The sequence below is a fragment of the Parus major genome, chromosome 3, assembly GCF_001522545.3.
Source record: "Parus major isolate Abel chromosome 3, Parus_major1.1, whole genome shotgun sequence".
NCBI lineage: Eukaryota > Metazoa > Chordata > Aves > Passeriformes > Paridae > Parus > Parus major.
The window spans coordinates 35,745,408-35,765,885 of NC_031770.1; the positions used below are offsets into that span (position 1 = coordinate 35,745,408).

Sequence of the window (20,478 nt, forward strand, 5' to 3'; positions counted from 1 at the left end):
GGTAAGAAGCATCCTGTATGAATTATCAAATGTGCTTTAAAAGTAATTTGAAAATAGTATTTTGAGGCTCCTGTATGTTGATCTTGTACCACTGTACAAGTGACATTGGTGTTAAACAATGGATAAGGGCAATTTAAAAGAGATTACAAAGTAGGTACCTCTGATCATTCTTTCATACACTTCTCTACGTGATAGATCTTCTTTTAGTGTTGTGCTTGTTTTTTTTTATTCTTGTACTTTTTTTTCATGGAAACAAGTAACTGATATTTATAGTAATACGAAAACTGTACTGTGATAAAGGTAATAGGTAGGGAATCTTTCCACTTCTGCTTTCATGTGCACATTGCTTCTCCCTGTCATATCAATTGGTGTTTCAACTTCTTCTTCACAAAATTACCGTGGTTAGCTTGAAAGCTTTAAAGTTTGAAAAACTTCTACTCCAGAAATTCATATGGATGTCAACTAATACAAAATAAGTTTTTCTTCTTGTAAAAGAGGCTGTGCATAGGTGCAGAATGGACCGTGTGATGCTGCCTGCATGATTGGAATTTTCTCTGTACAGTGGGTCATTGTCTTCTTTTTTCCTGACAGCAACAGCTGGGATGAGCATGTCTTTGAACTGGTTCTGCCAAAAGCCTGTATGGTTGGACATGTGGACTTCAAATTTGTTTTGAATTCAAACATCACAAACATTCCCCAGATTCAAGTGACTTTACTGAAAAATAAAGCTCCAGGCTTAGGGAAAGTCAATGGTAAGAAAAAACTAGGATATCTTTCAAAACATTCTTTCTTTTCTCAAACTCATTATTCTCTGTGATGTATATCAGAAAAATTGCTTGCAATTGTGTAAGTATTACACTTTTACTGGTTTATTCTGTTTCTCAGTATCATGGGCTCTTTTCAGTTATCATGCTTGAATGTGAATTGGGGAGACAAACTGGGTTAACAGTTTCAAAATCTTGACATTTATACAAATAATAGTACATAGCTCAAAAAGACTGAACTCAGTTTATAGTTCTGTACTGCATGAATACTACAGTCATTAAAAATAAGTTGTCAATTGTAAATCATCATAGAGATTGGCTGATTAAACAAATGGTACTCTTTTAAGGTCTTGATATAGTAAAGAATATATACTAAATTATTCCAAGTCACAGAAGGAGATTGTTTGCCAGTGAGAAAATAGCAAGGCTTTTAATAATGGAAGTAAAAAATCCCGTGGCTTCCTTGGGAATTCTCTCATCATTTGGCTCATTAACTAAGCTGTGTGAAAGCTGCAATATGATTTCACCTTCTATTCATTGCAGCTTTGACAGAGTAGACCAAAGTTAGGAATGCTCTTGCCTTGGGAAGGTTCCTGACTGGACTCTGCCTCTTACTAGCTCTCAGGGAACCTGTGAGGGGGTAGCATAAATTGGAAGTCAGTTCTTTGATGTGGAAGTACCTCCTTTGGGATTTTCCTGTGGTGAGAGCATTCGTTTCATGTGCTGCTGCTTTGTCTGCTAGAGTGGAAGGTATTACAGGCTGCACTTCCTTTTATTGAGGCATTAATTGCTTATCTTTATCTGGCCACCTCTTTTTCAAAAGCTTCTGGGAACTGGCTAGTTCAGAGAAATCTTGCTGTCAGACATTATTAAATTGCTTGCTGGATATAAAACGTGTTGAGGAGAACAGCAAACATGATCATAAAAGCCCTTTTTCCTTCCCTTTTCCGATGTTTTTAACTGCTAAGTAAGACTATCCCACTTAAACACAAGAGTAACAGCTGTAAATTTCAGAAAGGAATATAGGAGTTTCAAAGATCATTAACATGCTTTCATAAAACTTCACTCTGTAGCATTCCCCAGTATTTAACAACAAAAAAAAAATGTGTGCTGGAGGTGCCCCTTAAATACTGTAAACTGGTTGTTATCCAAGAACAAAATATTCTAGTATAGTAATATTGTGTGAGAAAAGCCTATTCTTTTAGGGTTCAAGATGGTTTAGGTTTAACAGAAGCACTAGCTGTGACTGCAGGCCAGCAGTCAACAGGTGTTCTTTCAGTTTCTTCACTTTTTTTAATCCTTGCCATAAAACCTTAATTTTAACACGTAGAAGAAATTTGTTCTATCAAAGAGAAAACCAGAGCAGATTGTCCATGGTTCTGTCCTGAATGAAACCTGCTTTGTTTTCAGCATGATTTCAGTCCATTTGCAGACCAGGATGTCAGAATTAATCTGAAAATCTTCACCTATGGAACAAAACAATAGAAGAAAAGCTAAATGCTTTCCCTTAATGCTTCAGTTTTAAACACTTCCGAGCAAACAGTTCCACAAGGTGGTAATTCCTTGGAGACATTTGATTTAGCTGTGAATTAAATTGCCAGATCTCTCTGTGAATGCTTTTCAGCAGAGCATACTGATCAGAATACATGACAGAGCTTTTCCAGAAAATGGCATTTCATTTCCTTACGTGCAACATACTGGAATTTGCTTTTTTCTTTTACAAGGTAGAAAAGGCATTGAATGGGGGGTCAGGCAGTCTGGAAAGGACTGGGGAATATGAGAGCCACCTGCAAGGCAGCCTTGGCAAAGTCTTTTTTGTTTTTTCATTCATTAGGGTTGGACTAACCAACTTCTTCTCCAAGTGTAGCTGCATTGCAGTTGTTTCCTTCCCTTTTTCAATTTCTTGAGTTTTGGAAAAGGACTTTAGTGACATTTGCCTTTTTGTATGCACTATTGAATAAAATAATAGGACACTAATGATTTCATTATAGGGGAAGACAAAGATAGATAATTTATATCTGTGATAGATCTTAACCAAAATGTTCCAGTCCTAGGGAGAAGTAATATTCAACATTGTTTGATGGCTCTTAGAAATGTATTAAAACCTCAGACTGAAATTCAGTTAACACCCCTCCCCCCAATTTCTCTCCTTCCATGAGGAGAGAAAGGAATGAAAATTTTAAAATAATGAGATGTAGAGAAGATGTGCAGGCCAGAGTTTATTCAGTCATTTTTTTGTATGACAGGAGCACTGGAAGCAGTTAAATATGTAGTGTGTAGTAATGGGAAGGCCAGAGACATAATTCTTCCGGTTGGGAACTAATGGTTTTGGTCTGGCAGTTAATTCACTGTATATGCTTCTTGTTAATTTGCTTGCATGTCCTCTTCATCTGTAATTCATGTGATCCATTTAATTGGAAAAAGGGCTGTGTTTAAGTATTACCAAAATAATGTTTGATGTTCAGCAGGAACAATCCGGTTATTTTAAGTTTAAATTATCAAACTTTCAGTATTGGAATCTTAATTGCTTAGGAGTAATCTGCAGTTGATTATTAGGGGAAAAGAATTTGGGCAGTGTTAAAACAAAACAGGCTCTTTACAGGACATTTAGATATACTATTTTTTTAACTATTTGCTGCAACTTCAATCCGTTTGAAAAGCATATCTTTGGATACTTGTGGGTTTGTATTAGAAATATTGCTATAGGCAGAAAGTTGATAACTTTGCTATGAAAACTATCACTTGTGTTTTTCCTGAGCCTTGAACAGTGTTTGAAATAATGATAATATTTTTACTTTCAGAAGCAGCAGTAGATAGGCAGATCACATTTCCTTTATCTCCAGCTCATAATATTGAAATGGAGAGAAATGGAAAACCAGGACTGGTGGAATTCAGTGAAGAAATGCAGTATATGGATGTAGAGGAACCACAATGTAAGTTTTATTGATCTTGTTTTACTTCAGTTAAAATAGGACCTTGCTTTTTTCTTCTTTTAATGATAAATTTGAATTCTTCTGCAAAAATTTCTCAGACATTAAAATAGAGTAATTTCTCAGCTGTCTTCAAAGATATTTTTCTCTCTGGTCTATTTGCTGTATGACTTAAAAGTTTAACACAGACACACCAGAAATGTCCTAAACTACTAGAGAGTTTTGGTGGTTACAAGCAGATTAATGTTTATTTGAATTTAGAAATCAAGTAGATTGATATAGCACCTTTATTACTTAAATTGCTTGCCTGTTTCAGCAGTATTTTACTTTGTTTCTTTGGCTAGTTTAATATAATTTTTCCTTAAATACCTGGCTTTTGTAGAAAAAACTTGCAGTAAGTAAGTAAGTAAGTTTGCTGCAGTAAACCAAGAAAATAAGGAACAGAACATAAAGAATTCATAACTAGGCCACATCACACTGACTGTGCCTGTTTTTATAACTTTTTTGTTAACTAGCACTCTTCCACAAAATGTCTTAGACTGTGAAAGGCAATGAGTGGGTCTGAGTGAGGAGAGCTGCAGACTAAAATTTGACAGTTGGAGTGACTCAGTTCTGGAGCGATGGTTCTTTTTCTTGGTCCTTTCAACAGTCTTTACACCTTTTCTCTCATGTAATCAGGCTTATCTAGAGCATGACTGTCCTTTCCAACCCAAACTGTTCTTTGATTCCATAACTCCAAGAAAGGAGGGGTTACAAAGAATGAGGTGAGGGATCAAAGGGCTGATAAAAGTGCCAAAGGGAGGTGTTTTATGCTGAGAAAGGAGCAGCAGATGACTGAATATGATTTCAATAGTTTATATCTCCCATAGAAGAAACAAAGCTGTCCTTGTTTTAAATTTAGTATTTGTTTCATTTTGTTTTTAAACAGTGTTCTGCTTCTGTAACAACCCAGTAAGGCTAATGGCTCTGTATATATTGGTTCTTTATTTCATCAGTTGTGTATTTTGTGGCTTTTATAGCCAGTCAAAACATATATTAATCCATATAATGTAACTGAAAATGGTTTTAAAACTGTCATCTACCTCAATTGATTTTACTGGGAAATGTCTAAAAGTGAACTTCAAGTCATTTTTTATGTCAAATTATATGTGTTTAGTGATCAGAGTTTGACATGGTGCATTTTTAATCCATACAAATGATCAGATTTTGTGACTTAATTACGGCTAATTCAGATCCATATTACTCATGTTTTTGTAAGGTCTTAGATTGTGTCCATTTCTGGAGGAACACAAGGAAGATATTCTTTGTGGTCCAGTATGGCTGGCTACTGGACTTGATCTATCAGGCCATGCTGGAATGTTGACGCTAACAAGTCCAAAGCTTGTTAAAGGTAAACCTTTATTTATTTAGTTTATTATGCTATTTGCATGAAGCTTGTGTAACAGAAGTGCATCTCATACTTCTGTAGTCAGACATAGGTTTGTTATTTATTTTTATATTGACCAATTTTGCTGTATAACACCATATTGAGTTGCTGTTTCAAACAGATGATAAACTACTGTAATTAACACGATTAATCTGTTCTGTTTACAACTTGCAATGTGTTTAAACTGTGCAAATTCTCCCCACTCCCTTTTTCTTCTCCACTTTTAGGCATGGCTGGTGGCAAGTATCGTTCATTTTTAATTCATGTCAAAGCAGTGAATGACAGAGGAACAGAGGAAATCTGCAATGGTGGCATTAGACCAGTGGTTAGGATACCTCCTCTAAAACCTCAGACCAACAAGGGCCATTCACTTGCTTCATTGTTGGCAAAAGTTGCAGCAGGCAAGGTAATGAATAGCCAATTCATGTGCTAGTTGTAGAATTGGTATGATTCATGTCATCTGAAAATGAAACAGCTGTTAGCAGAATTAAGATCTATTAAAAACTACTTTCTAAAGAGGTGACACTGTGTTGACACTTTCAAGAATTAGAGTTCAACATTTCTAAGTTGTTTCTTTTGTGCAGATTTAATTGAAAAGTTCTCTTCTGCCACTTTCACATTCTGAACACTTGTTTTTGAAACTTCTGTTTCCTTGAGTGTTTTCAGTTGCTGATAGGCCTCATCCTTCTGTGAAGATGTGTGCATGTGTATTGTTCTATATTAAAGCAATTAGTGAATAAAAATAGTCTCTTTTGGCACAATGCTCAAACTGAGAAGTTTTAGCAAACTGCTTGCATTTCACTGAACAAGGTATAAAAATAAATCAGAAACCATATGATTTATGGATGTTATTTTTCTGGAAATATAAGGAAAAGCCATCTAGCAAAATTGAAGCCACTACTTCTTCAAGAAAATCAGATAATCTGCGAGGCTGTGACTTACTTCAAGAAGTCTCTGTTACAATTCGAAGATTTAAAAAAACTTCAATTTCAAAGGAAAGGTTAGTAGGTATCTTTTAATTGTGAAGAAATACTAGCTTTCGTTATGCTCCTCATAAAAAGATTAGTTCTTGAAATAGCTCAGGTCAAGATACTGTTTCAAGTTGTCATTTTATAAGCTTATTTTATATGGAAAATCCTGTAAATTGCAAGAGGGCACTATGCTGTGAAATTTGTGGTAGAGTAACACCATGCGTGAAATTACATGTTGAGTGGGTTTTTTTGCCTGACTTCAAAAAGCAAACGTAAATAAGTTTCCTTGGTAAAACAGATACATTTTTTAAAGGAAGCTCTCTTTCTATTTCCACATTGCCTTTTTTCTTAAGGCAGAAATTATATTAATTGTCAAAAAGTTTAGAATCAAATCAAGCTAAAAAAGAAATTTTTGAAGTCTTTGGTTTGGTACTGTAGACCTAGATGCAGGTAATAGAGTATTTAAAGTGTATTACCAGCCGCCACCCTGCAGTGGTGGCACTGACTGTAACAGGCATAAAGAGGTCAGTGAGGCAAAGAGGTATGTCCAAACAGTTGATAAGAGTTCTGTAGATGGTGAAAGTTTATTTAGGTTTACAAGTTGTTAGACCAGTTTTAATAGGGGGAAAAAACATCATAAAAGCTTACTGGATGTAATGTAATGTTCAGTGAGCAGAAAATAGGATAATTGGGAATGTGTGCAAAGAAAGTATTGAATTTGCTTGTGTACTGCTTTTATTTTCATCTAGGTTTCTTTTTTTTGCTCCTTTAACAGCATGCAAAGCTGGAGAATGGCCATATTGGATAATTCTGTTTTTCTCTTTCCTTCCCCTTCTCCCTAGAGTTCAACGGTGTGCCATGTTACAGTTTTCAGAGTTCCATGAGAAGCTGCTCACCACTCTTTGCAAGAAGACAGAGGAGGGTCTGACCACAGAACATGCTCAGAGTCTAGTACTCGACACGCTTTGTTGGTTGGCTGGAGTGTATTCAAATGGCCCTGGCAGGTGAGAGAGGAATTATGTTCAAATTATCATGGCTATTTCTCAGTGTAAGTTTAGTTTTAAAAAATAGTTTTATATAATTCTCTAAAGTATGCAACTTGTTTTCACAGCTCAAAGGAGGGAAATGACAGTTTGCTTTCTAAAACACGTAAATGCGTCTCTGATATTGTACGTGTTTGCTTCTTTGAAGCTGGGCGGAGCATAGCTCACAAATGTGCACGATTTCTTGCACTATGCATCAGGTGAGTGCTAATGACTTGTATATTTTCTTTTTTTGTTTATTTCAGTTTTACATGTATTTGGGGGATTTGCATGAATTCTGAACTGAATGTTGTGTTTGTTACGCTTTGACATTGAATTTGTAAAGCAACAAGATCTGGTAAATGTTCTGTTCAGAAAATGTGTTTAGGGTATGACTGCAAAAAAGATCAGTCTTTCAGCTTCATCTTCTGGAGGAGATTTTATCCTTCATTCTTACTTTCTTAAATGTTAAAGTGTCTGTGGTTTTTATTTTTTTAGCAATGGCAGGTGTGACCCGAGTCAACAAGGGTTTGGATCAGTTCTTCTAAAAGCTTTACTTGACAATATGCCTCTTTTGCCTGCTGCTGCCACAGGTGGTACGTATGCAGTGTTTGTTGTAAATGTATACTGCGCATTTGTTGTTTCAAATTGTGTTGGACTCTCTTGGGAAATTAAAATGAGGTATTGTTCAGTTAGTACAAAATGCTCCGTGGACTGAGCTGGTCATGAAGTAGGCCTTGCAGTTGTGGAATTTTAAGCAAATAAGCTTGCTTAAACCAGAGTGTTAAGGCTGACATTTTTGGAAGAGCCTAAGTAAGTTTTCTAAGAATTCTGAGAGATGTTTAGCAACAACAGATTCTGTTGATGTAAGTGACAGTCAGGGTCGTCTGTTATTTTTTATAATTAGGAGATAGCCAGGAAACTTGGCTATCAAAATGATGTCCAACTAGCAATCCACTTCTGATTCTTCTGCAGTACAAGGAAATTTTAACCAAATTAAATTTCCTTTTCATCTATATTGCAGTGTAACGGTCTCTTAGCACCTTGTTGAAGCATCTGGAGTGCCAGATGGAATGGGAAGATGACTACACTCTTGTATTTTGGGTGGCAAGGCCTGCTTTTCACACTAGGACATTGTTGAATTGTTCCTAGCTTGGCATAACCAGTGGGTCTTGCAGAAAAATTAGTTTGCATTCCAAAAGGCTTGTTGTACTACCACCCAGGTCAAAACATAACACAGTGCTGCAGAGGGCTTGGAATGCACAGGGAGTGAAGGAGAAAGGAGGAAGCTGAGATTTGTGTTTCTGTACAGAACCGCCCTGCTGTGATCTCAGAACTGATTTATATGGAAGCAGTGCCTCCAGCAAATACAGATTAAGGAGGCAGCAAACAGAACCAGAGGATGAAAGGAGGAAAAGAGTTGGCACTGGAGTATGGCTTGGCTCTGATGGGATTGGGACCCCTAGCCAAGCACTTTAATATATCAAGAACATTTTAGTGAGCAGGAGCAATGAAAGAAGTGTGCAAAGCTGTCTCTTGGGAGCCATTTTTTCCTTCAGTTATGTCTTAGTTGATAAGAGAATCAGAAGTACTTGTAGAAATGTATGATTACAGAATGATTCTTAATTGAAGTCTCTCAAGAAAGGGGAAGGGGTAGAATATCTCCTAGTCTGTATTCAGTAGCCATTAGATAATTATCACTTCCATTGATTATCCTTCAAAGTGTGCTTTCTCAATGAAAACTTTATACCATGTTTCACCTGAAATAATATTTTTTTTTAATGCAGGATCTGTGTATTGGTATTTTGTATTGCTGAACTATGTAAAGGATGAAGATTTGGCAGGATGCAGTACAGCTTGTGCATCATTGCTGACTGCGGTGTCCCGGCAGTTGCAGGATCGCCTAACACCAATGGAAGCATTACTTCAAACAAGGTACTAAGAAATGTGGTTGTTGTAAACTTAATAAAAACAAACCTGAGAACTGTCTAATGCCATCCTTTGGTGTTCTGAAAAAGATTGTGTGTTACACTGGGCTGTATTTGTTTGAGCAAGTATTAATTTGCTAATGTTCTGGAAAGTGGTTTTAACTTGTGCTGAAGTTTAGTTTAATTGCTATCTCACATTTTAAATCAGCAAATGTTTATGTGGTATTTGAAGTCTGTGCAATCCTTAAGTTAGTATTTATGATTTTTAGTGTAAGGATCATGTCCTGTTTTGGAGGGAATTACGTATACAGAATAGTTTCAATTTGGCACAGTGTTTCACAGAACTGTAGTCTTTCAGTAGGCTGACCATATATTTAATGTATTTCTTCTAAAGGCCAGATTCTAGGTGTAGAGACCTGGAGTAATTTACTGGCAATGCAGGCTCTTCTTTTAAATTACTTCTGTTTAAAGTATTGATGTAATTTAGGACTGGGATGTTGCATTTTTTACATATTGAGCTGATTGGCCATTTAATTTTGGATTTATGTGATACAAAAAGGAAATTTCTGATGGTTCAGTTTTGTAGCAGTTTCCAAAGCTGCATTATGATGTAGGAAAAATACTGCTGTTTGACAGCTCTTTCAATTGTGGTTTGTGTGCAAGAGTTTTCCTCAAAATCAAGCAAGATCAAGGTACAAAAGGTTTGGTGGAGGTTCGTTAAGAATTTTGAAAAAAAAATAAAAATTGAAAATTTAATAGAAAATGTAGTAAGGGAAGATATGGAGGAGGGAGGATATCTCTTCATTTTTGCTTTTGTTTTTAAAAATTTGTAATTTCAAAAGACTTCATAAAGACTTAGTCTTGGGTGTTAACACTTGGATTCTTACCCTGCTATCTACTGCATTCCTCTACTTAGTTCTTAATTTATTTCACCATCTGTAGTCCTTGCAGTTGATTAGAAGACTTATCACAGCAATAAAAATGGTATCCAGACAAATTGAGAATTTTGAAAAATAAAGTGAACTGAACCAAATGGGGGAGAAAAATGTGAAAATTACAGTTGACAGGAGAATGGCACCTTTCTGTGGGAATTGAGTTGTTTCTTCATATAAATTGCTCCTAAGTACTTTCTTTAAACAGAAAAACAGAAATAAACTAGAATAGAAAGTTTTCTTCCTTTCCAGTTGCCCACTTTTGAATTTGGTACATGTGACATTTCAGATCACCTTCTGGTGAGCACAGCTGTATGCATGGCAAGGGAAGATTTCTCAAGTGAACCCATTCTTGATGTCCTTTGAGCTTAGATTTTCTGAATATTTCTAGACAGTGTTTTATTGATTTTCTTCTTGGAACTTAATTTTCTTTTTCTTTTAACTCTGTAACCTCATAGGTAGTTTAAGAGTAGCAGCAAATTTTTTATTTGAATGCAATAGCTCTCTAGCAAAGTCTGACTATTTCTTGATCTAGTTTACTAAATTATGCAAAATTTGTGGGCCTTTTCTTTATATGTCTATGGATCAAGAGAATACTCTCATTTTTGGGGTTTTGATTTTTGTGTTTGTGTTTCTTTTAATGAGAAATCAGTAGGCAGCCATAGCTTCCCCCTTTAGCCCTTTTCTTTCCCCAAATTGTATTATATATTTTTTTGGGTGCATTTGTGTTGCAGAGTTTATACTATTGTGTTTTTCTTCTTTGTCATTGGTCCCAGATGCAATAGCCTAACATGTGGTAATCAGCTAAAAGCAGATGTCTAATTAAAAGATTTGCACATTCATGAGATTTTACTATCATGTGCCACAATAAATCAAGTAAGACTTGCAAGGATAAGGCTGGTAGGGTGTGTTACATGATTTTGCAGTTCAGAAAACAACAAAAAAGGAAATTTAGATAGCATTTTCAGCTGTCTTAAAAAAAACAGATTGGTTTTGTCTCTAGAAAATCTGAAAAAAATTTTCCAGCCTGTTATTGAAAGTACCAGATTTGTGTAGTCATGGAATTAATTGTTTTAAATATTGTAAGGTGTTACATGGTTTAATTATTGTTATCATTAGCACTTGAACTGTTTCCTGCTCTCCTCTAATCTGAAAACTCTCCTGCTGCAATTAAAGCCTTTTTGTGTTTATGTCTTCCTCACATTGGCATTGAAGAGCAGATTCATTCTAAACAAATTCTGGATGTCTGGAATGTATTTGTATCTTTATTGTATTCTTCAGACCTGTAGTCATTCTTAAAGCATTCTCTTAAGCTTCTTTGGTCCTTGTGTTCCTTGTGTGGTGATACACAAAATTTTACACATTATTCCAGCTGAGGGCTCTGATGCATGAAGCAGAAGAGGTATTTTGTATAGTTTATGTTCATTACTGCACAGATGAATAAGATGATTGATCAGTTTTCACATTATGTTCTTGATTCAGTCTTTGGTTTTTGTTGATGTAGTTTCTATATCCAAAAAGGATTGCTAATAAAGCTTAAAACAGTGAACCTGATCATTTCTGCTGAAGAACAGGTAAAAGGCACTATGCTTGTTGAAATAAATCTGGGTTGGACAGAATAAATTAAACCCTCTCCAGCATGTTCAAGTTCTGATTCTGCTCTACAATGCTCTTCCAGAATTCTGACATTTTATCACCTTCTTACTTAATAAATCAAACTATTTAAAACATATAAGTAATCAGTGTAAGTGTTGAGCTGGACTGATTTATTGAATGTTTAAATCTGATGTCTAAAGCAGGCTGCGAAGGTACTGCATTGAATTTTGTCAGAGCATTTTTGTGTGTTTTAGTAGCCACTTTACAGGAGCGGGTTGTCTTGGCTGGCATACAACAGAAAGATCAGGCAGGAAACACCTCCGTCTTACAGATGTGCAGGATGCACTGGGCCTGTCTAATGCATGCTTGTAAAGAGCAACCAAGTCTATCCTTTGTTGTTCTGAGTATAGTTATTTCAAATTTGCTGCTTTGTAAATAACTTTGTTGGGAAATGGAAGGTTGATCTGTAATTCTCAGATGATCTGCCCTTTTGTAAGATCGTTCATCATTTTCTGATAATTACAGTATTGTGTGGCCGAAAGTACTGAGCCCAGCTAATTATGGAAACATTTTAACAATCAGAGAAGTCTAGAATCTGTTTTTGCCTCATTTCTGGTGCTGTATTCATGTAGACATTTACACTTTTGTGATTAGTTGATCAAAAAAGACATTTAAACATTCCAGCCTTCTCCTCATGTTGGGTTTTTTTACCTCATCTGGTAAAGAGGAAACTTCTTGGAGGCAGAGGGAAGAGGGGCTGGAAGAACTTACTGCCCTTGCTAGTGTGTTTGTAGAAATATTTCAGATTTCTTCTGTCTCTTGCCAAGGTTTAGAGTGTTATGTTTCTCACTTTTGTAACTACACAGATGTATTCTTTCTTTCTACTCTGGCTTAGTAATTTGGCCTGATTTCCATTTTTCCTCTTTTCAGTTGCTGCTAATAGGTATTGGTAAACACTAAAAAAAACCCCCAAAACAAACCAAACACAAACAAACAAACAAACCCCACTTCCAAACAAAAACAAAACCATTAAAGAACCCCACTGATTTTGATACTACTTTGGAGTTCCCTTTTTCTTGGCTTATAAAACCCTAATTGATTTGGGACCACTTTGAGTAATGGTGGTATTTTTTTCCCTTCAGCACTGCTAGAGTAAAAGTTACGAGTTTCCTTCTGTTGAGGTATTTATCACAAGCGTTGATTGATATGCCCAGCAGCATTTCATTTTTTAATTCTTACTTCAGCTGGAAGAACAAGCTGAGGTGGAATTTCTTCCACTGTTTTGAAACTGGTTTTTATTGACTTCAGACTAATGTCTCATTTACCATGTGCAGGTGTGTGTATTGCTGTGGCTCATTGTCTAAGGCTTGTAGTTCTATTTTCCATGTCTAGTGTGATTGTGTGTCATGTTTCCAGGACAGTATTACATCTTCAAAACTCTTGAGTAACAAAGAGTTACTTACTTTACATTATAAGCTGTTTGAAAATGCCATATACTAAGTTATGTTAGTGAAGTCTAAGTAAGTGATAATTTCTAAGATGGGTCAAGTGAATGAACAGAATAGTTTGGAAATAATAAATGCTGATGGTGAAATATTGGTCTTTTACTATAAATAAATTTATATCCGTTCTTATTGTACGAATGGTGCTGTTTGTCTTATTTGCAGATATGGATTATACAGTTCACCCTTTGATCCAGTTCTGTTTGATTTGGAAATATGTGGCTCTTCTTGCAAAAATGTATACAACAGCAGTATTGGCGTACAGTCAGATGAAATTGATTTGTCTGATGTTCTATCAGGTATGTCTGTTTATCAGCAATTGTGGTAGAATTGGTAAATCTCTATTATACCGTTTTCTTTTCGTGAAGATGTGATTTTATACTTTTCAACCAGGCTAGAGTCTAAGGTATTTTCTTGCTCATAGTATCTTTTACATTTCCTGTGGCCTTAGGGCAAGGAGAAAAAGCCTCTTTCTGGAATCTCTTATTTTCTTATCCTGTAGAATATCTCAGGGTAGAGATTAGACAGAAAGGCTGCTCTCATTCCCTGGGTCAGTCATGTAGGAATCATTTGTCACCTCTTTCAAATGGCTTCCTTGAAGTGTGGTACTATTCATCTAGGCTAGCAGCCCTCATATCGGCAGAGAAACCTAAATGGATTTTTCTGAAGTTGGGAAGCTGCCATGTGGCATTCCTCTACTTAAATATAAAGGTTTAATGAGGTATTTTTTCTGTTTCAGAGGAGTTAAAATACCTTAAAAGCATATTTGTGTCAATCCTCTCAGGTTAATTCATAAGTGAATCTTCAGGCCTGCAATGTCCTAAAGAACTAGATAATTTTTACCTGTCAGGAAATTCTTTTCATAGCAAGTGTATTCATCAGCCTTAGTGACTCCTTTCCTTCTCTTGTATGCTATTGCCTTTCTCCTTCCTATCTCTTCCTCTATACAACTCTGTGAATTTGTTTGGATATTGATTAATAGTCTGGGTTTTATACTAAATTCATGTATGATATTAGTTGGTCTGACAGTTTCTTCCTCTTCCTTTCTGGTAACATCAGTATATTTTTGCAAGCTAATTTGCTTTCAGTGTAGAAAGAATAGAGCATCCATATATAATTTATTTCTGGAATTAAAAAGGTTGTACTATGCTTCTGTCACAATTGACAGTTTGACTTAATATACTCTCTTCAGATTTGACAGCATTATCATTTTAATAATATACTCCCATTTATATTGAGGAATAGTGATAGTGTTCAGATGTTTCTTCTGCAACAGGAACTAATAAAATATGTGCATTATATTTAGTTCCTCTGTCCTTTTTGACATTTCATGACTTGAAATGTCATTATCAAGAAAACATTTGCTGACTGTGCAGATACATGTTTCTCTTTCAGGAAATGGGAAAATAAGCAGCTGTGCAGCTGCTGAAGGTAGTTTTACTTCCCTTACTGGACTTCTGGAAGTTGAACCTCTGCACTTTACCTGTGTTTCAACAAGTGATGGAACTAGAATAGAAAGGGACGATGCAAGTACGTTTACTGGTATATACAATTTTTCATTTCTTCTACTTAGCAGAGTTCCACAATACATTTTTAATTGAACATGATGACACTGTTTGACAAACTGATTGCTTGTAGTTTCACAAGCATTGAAATGTTTCATCTGTGGTTTGTTTTTCCTTAAATAGTTTCTATACGTGAAGTTAAACTTCTTGAATCTTAGCAAGCAAAGTGGATTTAAACAATACTAATTTGAATCCATTTGTTTCTTTTTGAGAGTATAATGTACAAGCTTGCATCTTTACCTTTTGTGGTGCAAGAATTCCGGAGCAATAGGTGGCTTTCCTGTAATCCAAGTGTTACATCTATGATCAATGTGCTTAGTCTAGAAGCCATATACTTTGTAACTCAAGATGATGTTACCTTGTAGCAAGAACTGCATAAAAAGATATTTCTCTTGTTTTTACATCACTCTGAACAATTAATAAGGAATTAAAGGTGTTTTATAATTTCTACATACATGTTTTGTTTTGTTTGTTTGTTTCATGCCAGTGAGTACCTTTGGGGTTACCCCAGCAGTTGGTGGCCTCTCTTCTGGAACAGTTGGGGAAGCCTCGACAGCACTGAGTTCAGCAGCCCAGGTAGCTTTGCAGTCTCTCTCTCATGCAATGGCCTCAGCCGAGCAACAGCTCCAGGTGCTGCAAGAGAAACAGCAGCAGCTTTTGAAGCTTCAGCAACAGGTTGGAGGCTATTTGGCTCTTTTTAGTGCTAAACCTAAACTTAGAAAGTAGTTGCAGAGCTGGTTGCCTTTTTTTTTTCCCCATAGTGTATTTGAGGAAGGAACTGCTCAGTGCTCTGGTTCGTTCTTTTTAAGCCAAGTGCTGCGAGTGTCTCCCATTCTGCTTTGGTCTTTCAGACATTATTTTTGTGTATTTTAAGGGTGGGTTTGGAGTTTTTAATAAAAACTAGGTCTTCATAAGTAAGTATATCAGTCTGAAATTGAAAAAGTGTACCGAAATGAAAAACACAGTTGCTGACACAAGGAACTGCCAGTCATGAAGCCATTGTAAGTTGTCTAGTGCTTGGCTATGTTGACTCTACTTTGCTGTTCAGTAGTAGGGTTTTTATTATTTTTTGATTGTTCCATCTAATTACTCATGTTCGTCTGCTTGTGAGTCAAATTAAATAGATAGTTTAATAGTTTAATTTTTCAGACTATAGTTGGTCATCCAGCTTGGCTATATTGAAGGTAGCTTAGGTTTATTCAATCCAGTTGTATAATCAGAGTTGAACTCATAGCTCACTATTACTCCGGTGTTCACAAGTAATATTATCTGCTACATACATTGCTTTCATCTTCTCCACAGAAAGCAAAGCTGGAAGCAAAACTGCATCAAACAACAGCAGCAGCGGCAGCAGCAGCATCAGCAGTTGGTCCCGTTCACAACTCCGTGCCTTCTAATACAGTAGCAGCTCCAGGGTTCTTCATTCATCCTTCAGATGTCATTCCACCAACACCAAAAACTACTCCTCTCTTCATGACTCCACCTTTGACTCCACCTAATGAAGCAGTTTCTGCTGTTATTAATGCAGAACTTGCTCAGCTTTTTCCTGGTTCAGTCATTGACCCCCCAACAGTTAACCTTGCAGCACATAACAAAAATACAAACAAGTCTAGAACGGTAATTATTTTCTTTCATTTTTCTTAGAGATACAAGATTCTGTAAGCATTATCAGGGTCTTAATTTGTACTTGACTGCTGGTAAATATATGTTTATTTGGGTGAGATGTGAAAATTGTATCACTAAATTTATACCATATGAAAAGAACTTAAGAAAGCAAGGTAGTATTGTTCCAGTACCTCATATGGTTTCTCTTTATTGGAGCTAGCTTAACAATGTAAGGACTTATTAATTCTTTGAATTTAATAATTAATATATTTTGAGGGTTCTTGCTCAAATCTAAGTGTAGTGAGGTGTTGTCAAAATGGTACATCTTTAACAGCTCACAGCAAATGCATAGATTTTACTTAATTTTACTGGTGTTTTTCCACTCCTCAGAATCCAATTGGATCTGGCCTTGCTCTTGCAATATCTCATGCTTCACATTTTCTTCAGCCTCCACCTCATCAGTCAATTATTATAGAGCGAATGCACTCAGGTAAAACCACAATTCTTAATAATAGTTTTGACACATGTTCTAGTAAGAAGGGGAATATTTTCTGGGACCTTTAAATAAGTTGCTTAGCTACAGGCTCTCTTAGCTTTCCAGAGTAAGAGATGTTTCTCAGTTTGCATTCTGTCATATCTGTGAGTTTAAGACCTAGCAATTGGTGATAGGAAAAATCCTGGAGACTTGGGGAATATGTTTGGTCTCTGAACAGAGCACCTGTTCAAAAATAATGCATAAAAACCAAAACAGCTTCATTTAAGTTTATACCAAAATTTCCTTCTCAAAGTGTTCAAGCTGTAGTGAGAGTTTCTGGATTCTGCAGCTATTTTTAGTCTGAAGTATACAAATACACCTATTAAACAATGCATAAACCTTTATATACCTTTCAAACAATACATAAACAATGGCTTTATTGTTTGAGAAGTAACATGTCTTGCTGGTTAGCATACACTGGTCTTTCAGGCAATCCGGTGTTTTCTCATCTAGGAGCAAGAAGATTTGTGACCCTGGATTTTGGAAGACCTATATTACTGACAGATGTATTGATTCCCACTTGTGGAGATTTGGCTTCTTTGTCCATTGACATCTGGACTTTAGGAGAAGAAGTGGATGGAAGGCGACTGGTAGTGGCTACTGATATTAGTACACATTCACTTATTTTACATGACTTATTGCCACCCCCAGTTTGCAGGTTTATGAAGGTAAAAGGATCCTTTATGTTCTTGATGTTTGTTAGTACATGAACTTTCACTTAAGCTCTCTTCAGACCAAACTTTTGTTGGCTATAAATTTTTAATGTATTTTTGACTTGGTGTTTATTTTTCCTGTTTTGATATAATTGTGTTCCAATATACTTGCCTTTTCTTTCAGATCACTGTTATCGGTCGATATGGTAGCACAAATGCTAGAGCAAAAATCCCATTAGGATTTTATTATGGCCATACCTATATCCTACCCTTTGAAAATGAGCTGAAACTAATGCATGATCCCCTCAGAGGAGAAGGCGAAGCAGCAAATCAGCCAGAAATTGATCAACATTTGGCAATGATGGTTGCATTGCAAGAAGACATACAGTGCAGGTTAGCAGGGGAAAAAAAATTGCATTTGCTAATTATTTTAGCATAAAACACTGGGATATCATAATATTACAGATATTTTTTTCTTCTCATTACATTCTTCAGACCAAAAAAATACTCTGCTGCTGTTGAGTTGTTGTGAATGTCTTTATAGCAGTAACAAAGACTTACGCTGTATTTGTTTTCTGTATCTGTTTTAACAGTGCATTCACAATGGACCAGAAGTTGTCTCCTGGCAGGGTGATTGTCAAATGTATTGCTGTTTGCTAATGTGTATTGAACTGTGTTTTTTGAATATTTCCCTTTAGGTACAATTTGGCCTGTCATCGGTTAGAAATCCTTCTGCAGAGCATTGACCTGCCACCGCTCAATAGTGCTAACAATGCCCAGTACTTTTTGAGAAAGCCAGACAAGGCAGTGGAAGAAGACAGCAGAGTATTTTCTGCTTACCAGGACTGCATTCAGCTGCAGCTTCAACTCAACTTGGCTCACCATGCTGTTCAGAGACTCAAAGTAGCTTTAGGTGCAAGCAGGAAAACACTGAAGGAACAATCTGATCCGAAAGAGTTGATTCAGATGTCATCCACAGAACAGTTACGCACCATCATTAGATACTTACTGGATACTTTGCTCAGTTTGCTGCATTCATCCAATGGTCAGTATTTTTTGAGGTTTTGATTTTTTTCTCATGTTAGAAACAATTTCCAAGTATTTCTATTTCTTGACCTGCACTTTTCTACTATGAGGCCTTTAAGCTATGTTTAGATGTAGAGTCATAGAAATGTAGAAATGGGTTTGAGTTTGTAGAGGTCTTAAAGATCATCTAGTTCAAACACCCTGCCATGGAGAGTGACACCTTTCACTAGACCAGGCTGCTCCAAGCAACATCTTACTATGATTTTAGCAGCATACATTGTAATGTTTTACCAGTGGCACCAACCTGGCCTAACCACTTCCTGAAAAGGATAGGAGAAGGTGTCAAGATCCTTCTTGCTTTTGTGTAGTCCTGGCTGCATATTCCTTTGTTCCAATAGTCATATCCTTCTGTGGGATGATCCAGTTTGCTGAAGTAACAAAAAACTGCCTAGGCGGAATACTCATGTGGTTTTCACATTGTGAAGGAATCACCTTGTGAAGGGATCTGTGAGCACTGAGGCCTGTGCAATGCTGGGATGGATTAGGCAGTTAAAAGCAGACTGAGGAAGTAGAAATTCCCTCGAAAGTGGTGGTGGTAGTGAGCTAATAAAACAAGTATTTCTAATTAATTCTAGTTAGTTAATTGACACCCAGTAAAGATTTTTATTTCCTAAGCTTGCCATTGAAAGAATTCTTGGAGACTGAAATTGAAAAGTCTGAGTAGGAGTTAGTGGTATTTTAAAAAAATGAGGACATTGTTCTGTTGATAGGTTGATGTGTGATTTTCTGTGCCAGTTTGTTCTAAAGTGTGATGGTTTTTGCTTTGAGTAGGTTCTGTGGGGGTATTTGCACTGACATAGTATTGATTTGGTTTTGACCAAATGGCCTGGTCTTTGCGTTTCCTACAAATCACCATCTCCCCATATGTTCCCACCTCCTTTACTCCTGTGCCAACAAGTCTAATTCTAGTAGTTTTAAAAACTTACTGCAAACTTTTTCCTATGTTTTCAAGTCATTGTCTCTTTAAACAGAGATGTTCTCTTTTCTTAAAAGGGCACTCGGTTCCTGTGGTTCTGCAGAGTACCTTTCATGCTCAAGCTTGTGAAGAGTTATTTAAACACCTGTGTATCAGTGGAACCCCCAAGATACGATTGCATACTGGCCTTCTGCTTGTTCAGCTCTGTGGAGGTGAAAGGTGGTGGGGTCAGTTTCTCTCAAACGTACTACAGGAATTATACAATTCAGAACAACTTCTCATATTTCCACAAGACAGGTAAGGTATAAATCTATATCGATACATCACCTTTGGATCAGTGAAGCAATTCCATTGTTCCATTGTTCATTAGTGTTGGAATTGATGAAATGGGACTGAAGGGTACTTAGCCATGGTGTTCACTGATTTAAGAAATAGATCCAAAAAAAGTACTGCAGATGATAGATGTCCAATTGCAGTTATTTTTTGCACCTATTTGGTTCTTACACCACAAAAATTTGCTATTTTTTCTTGCTTGGAGATCTTCACATACCTAGCAGGATTGCTCCTCAGTGTCAAAAAACGGCCTGCTGCTTTACCTGGCTTAAATGTACCCTCATCATAGAGCTGCTCTTCTCCAGTATTTGAAAGTGGGATTGAGACTGAAAGGTACACTATTGGCATTCAGTGCTAAAGACTGCACTGAGATAAGTGCAAGAAGGTGTAGAGTTGAGCACTGAATGTTATATGCATTGATTATTTCAGATTATTGATTGAGGTCTTTTCCAAATGTTAGCATTTTATTTTAATCAAACATATTTGAGGCTTAGCAGTTTTCTGCCTTCTTTGAGCAGCAACATCTGTATTTTCATATCTTTTTAAAATCCACTAATTCAAGGATATAAGAATTCATTGATTTTAATTTTCTTTCTCTGCTATCAGTAATATGTAATAGGAAATAAAATGGATGAGATCTTGTTTCAGATATGGAAGACTGCTGACCTCTTGAGGGTGAAAGGGAAGATGTTCACCCTAAAATGCTGCATAAAC

General features: G+C 36.3%; 1 protein-coding gene across 5 annotated transcripts in view; it reads left to right on the forward strand.

Moving 5' to 3' along the window:
• The window catches only part of BIRC6 (baculoviral IAP repeat containing 6), a 173,698-nt gene that overhangs the window by 42,900 nt on the left and 110,320 nt on the right, over positions 1-20,478 (forward strand). For 3 of the 5 annotated variants that reach the window (XM_033512629.1, XM_015621424.3, XM_015621419.3), the window contains exons 13-30: positions 592-752; positions 3,566-3,697; positions 4,953-5,084; positions 5,348-5,526; positions 5,990-6,120; positions 6,934-7,095; positions 7,203-7,334; positions 7,612-7,709; positions 8,901-9,048; positions 13,237-13,370; positions 14,467-14,613; positions 15,124-15,311; positions 15,939-16,253; positions 16,632-16,731; positions 17,230-17,444; positions 17,614-17,822; positions 18,128-18,474; positions 19,509-19,728. In XM_033512629.1, coding sequence (XP_033368520.1) covers positions 592-752; positions 3,566-3,697; positions 4,953-5,084; positions 5,348-5,526; positions 5,990-6,120; positions 6,934-7,095; positions 7,203-7,334; positions 7,612-7,709; positions 8,901-9,048; positions 13,237-13,370; positions 14,467-14,613; positions 15,124-15,311; positions 15,939-16,253; positions 16,632-16,731; positions 17,230-17,444; positions 17,614-17,822; positions 18,128-18,474; positions 19,509-19,728 — 3,150 coding nt within the window. The remainder of the gene's footprint in view (positions 1-591; positions 753-3,565; positions 3,698-4,952; positions 5,085-5,347; positions 5,527-5,989; positions 6,121-6,933; positions 7,096-7,202; positions 7,335-7,611; positions 7,710-8,900; positions 9,049-13,236; positions 13,371-14,466; positions 14,614-15,123; positions 15,312-15,938; positions 16,254-16,631; positions 16,732-17,229; positions 17,445-17,613; positions 17,823-18,127; positions 18,475-19,508; positions 19,729-20,478) is intronic. The other 2 variants (XM_015621423.3, XM_015621422.3) reach the window with 2 other exon arrangements.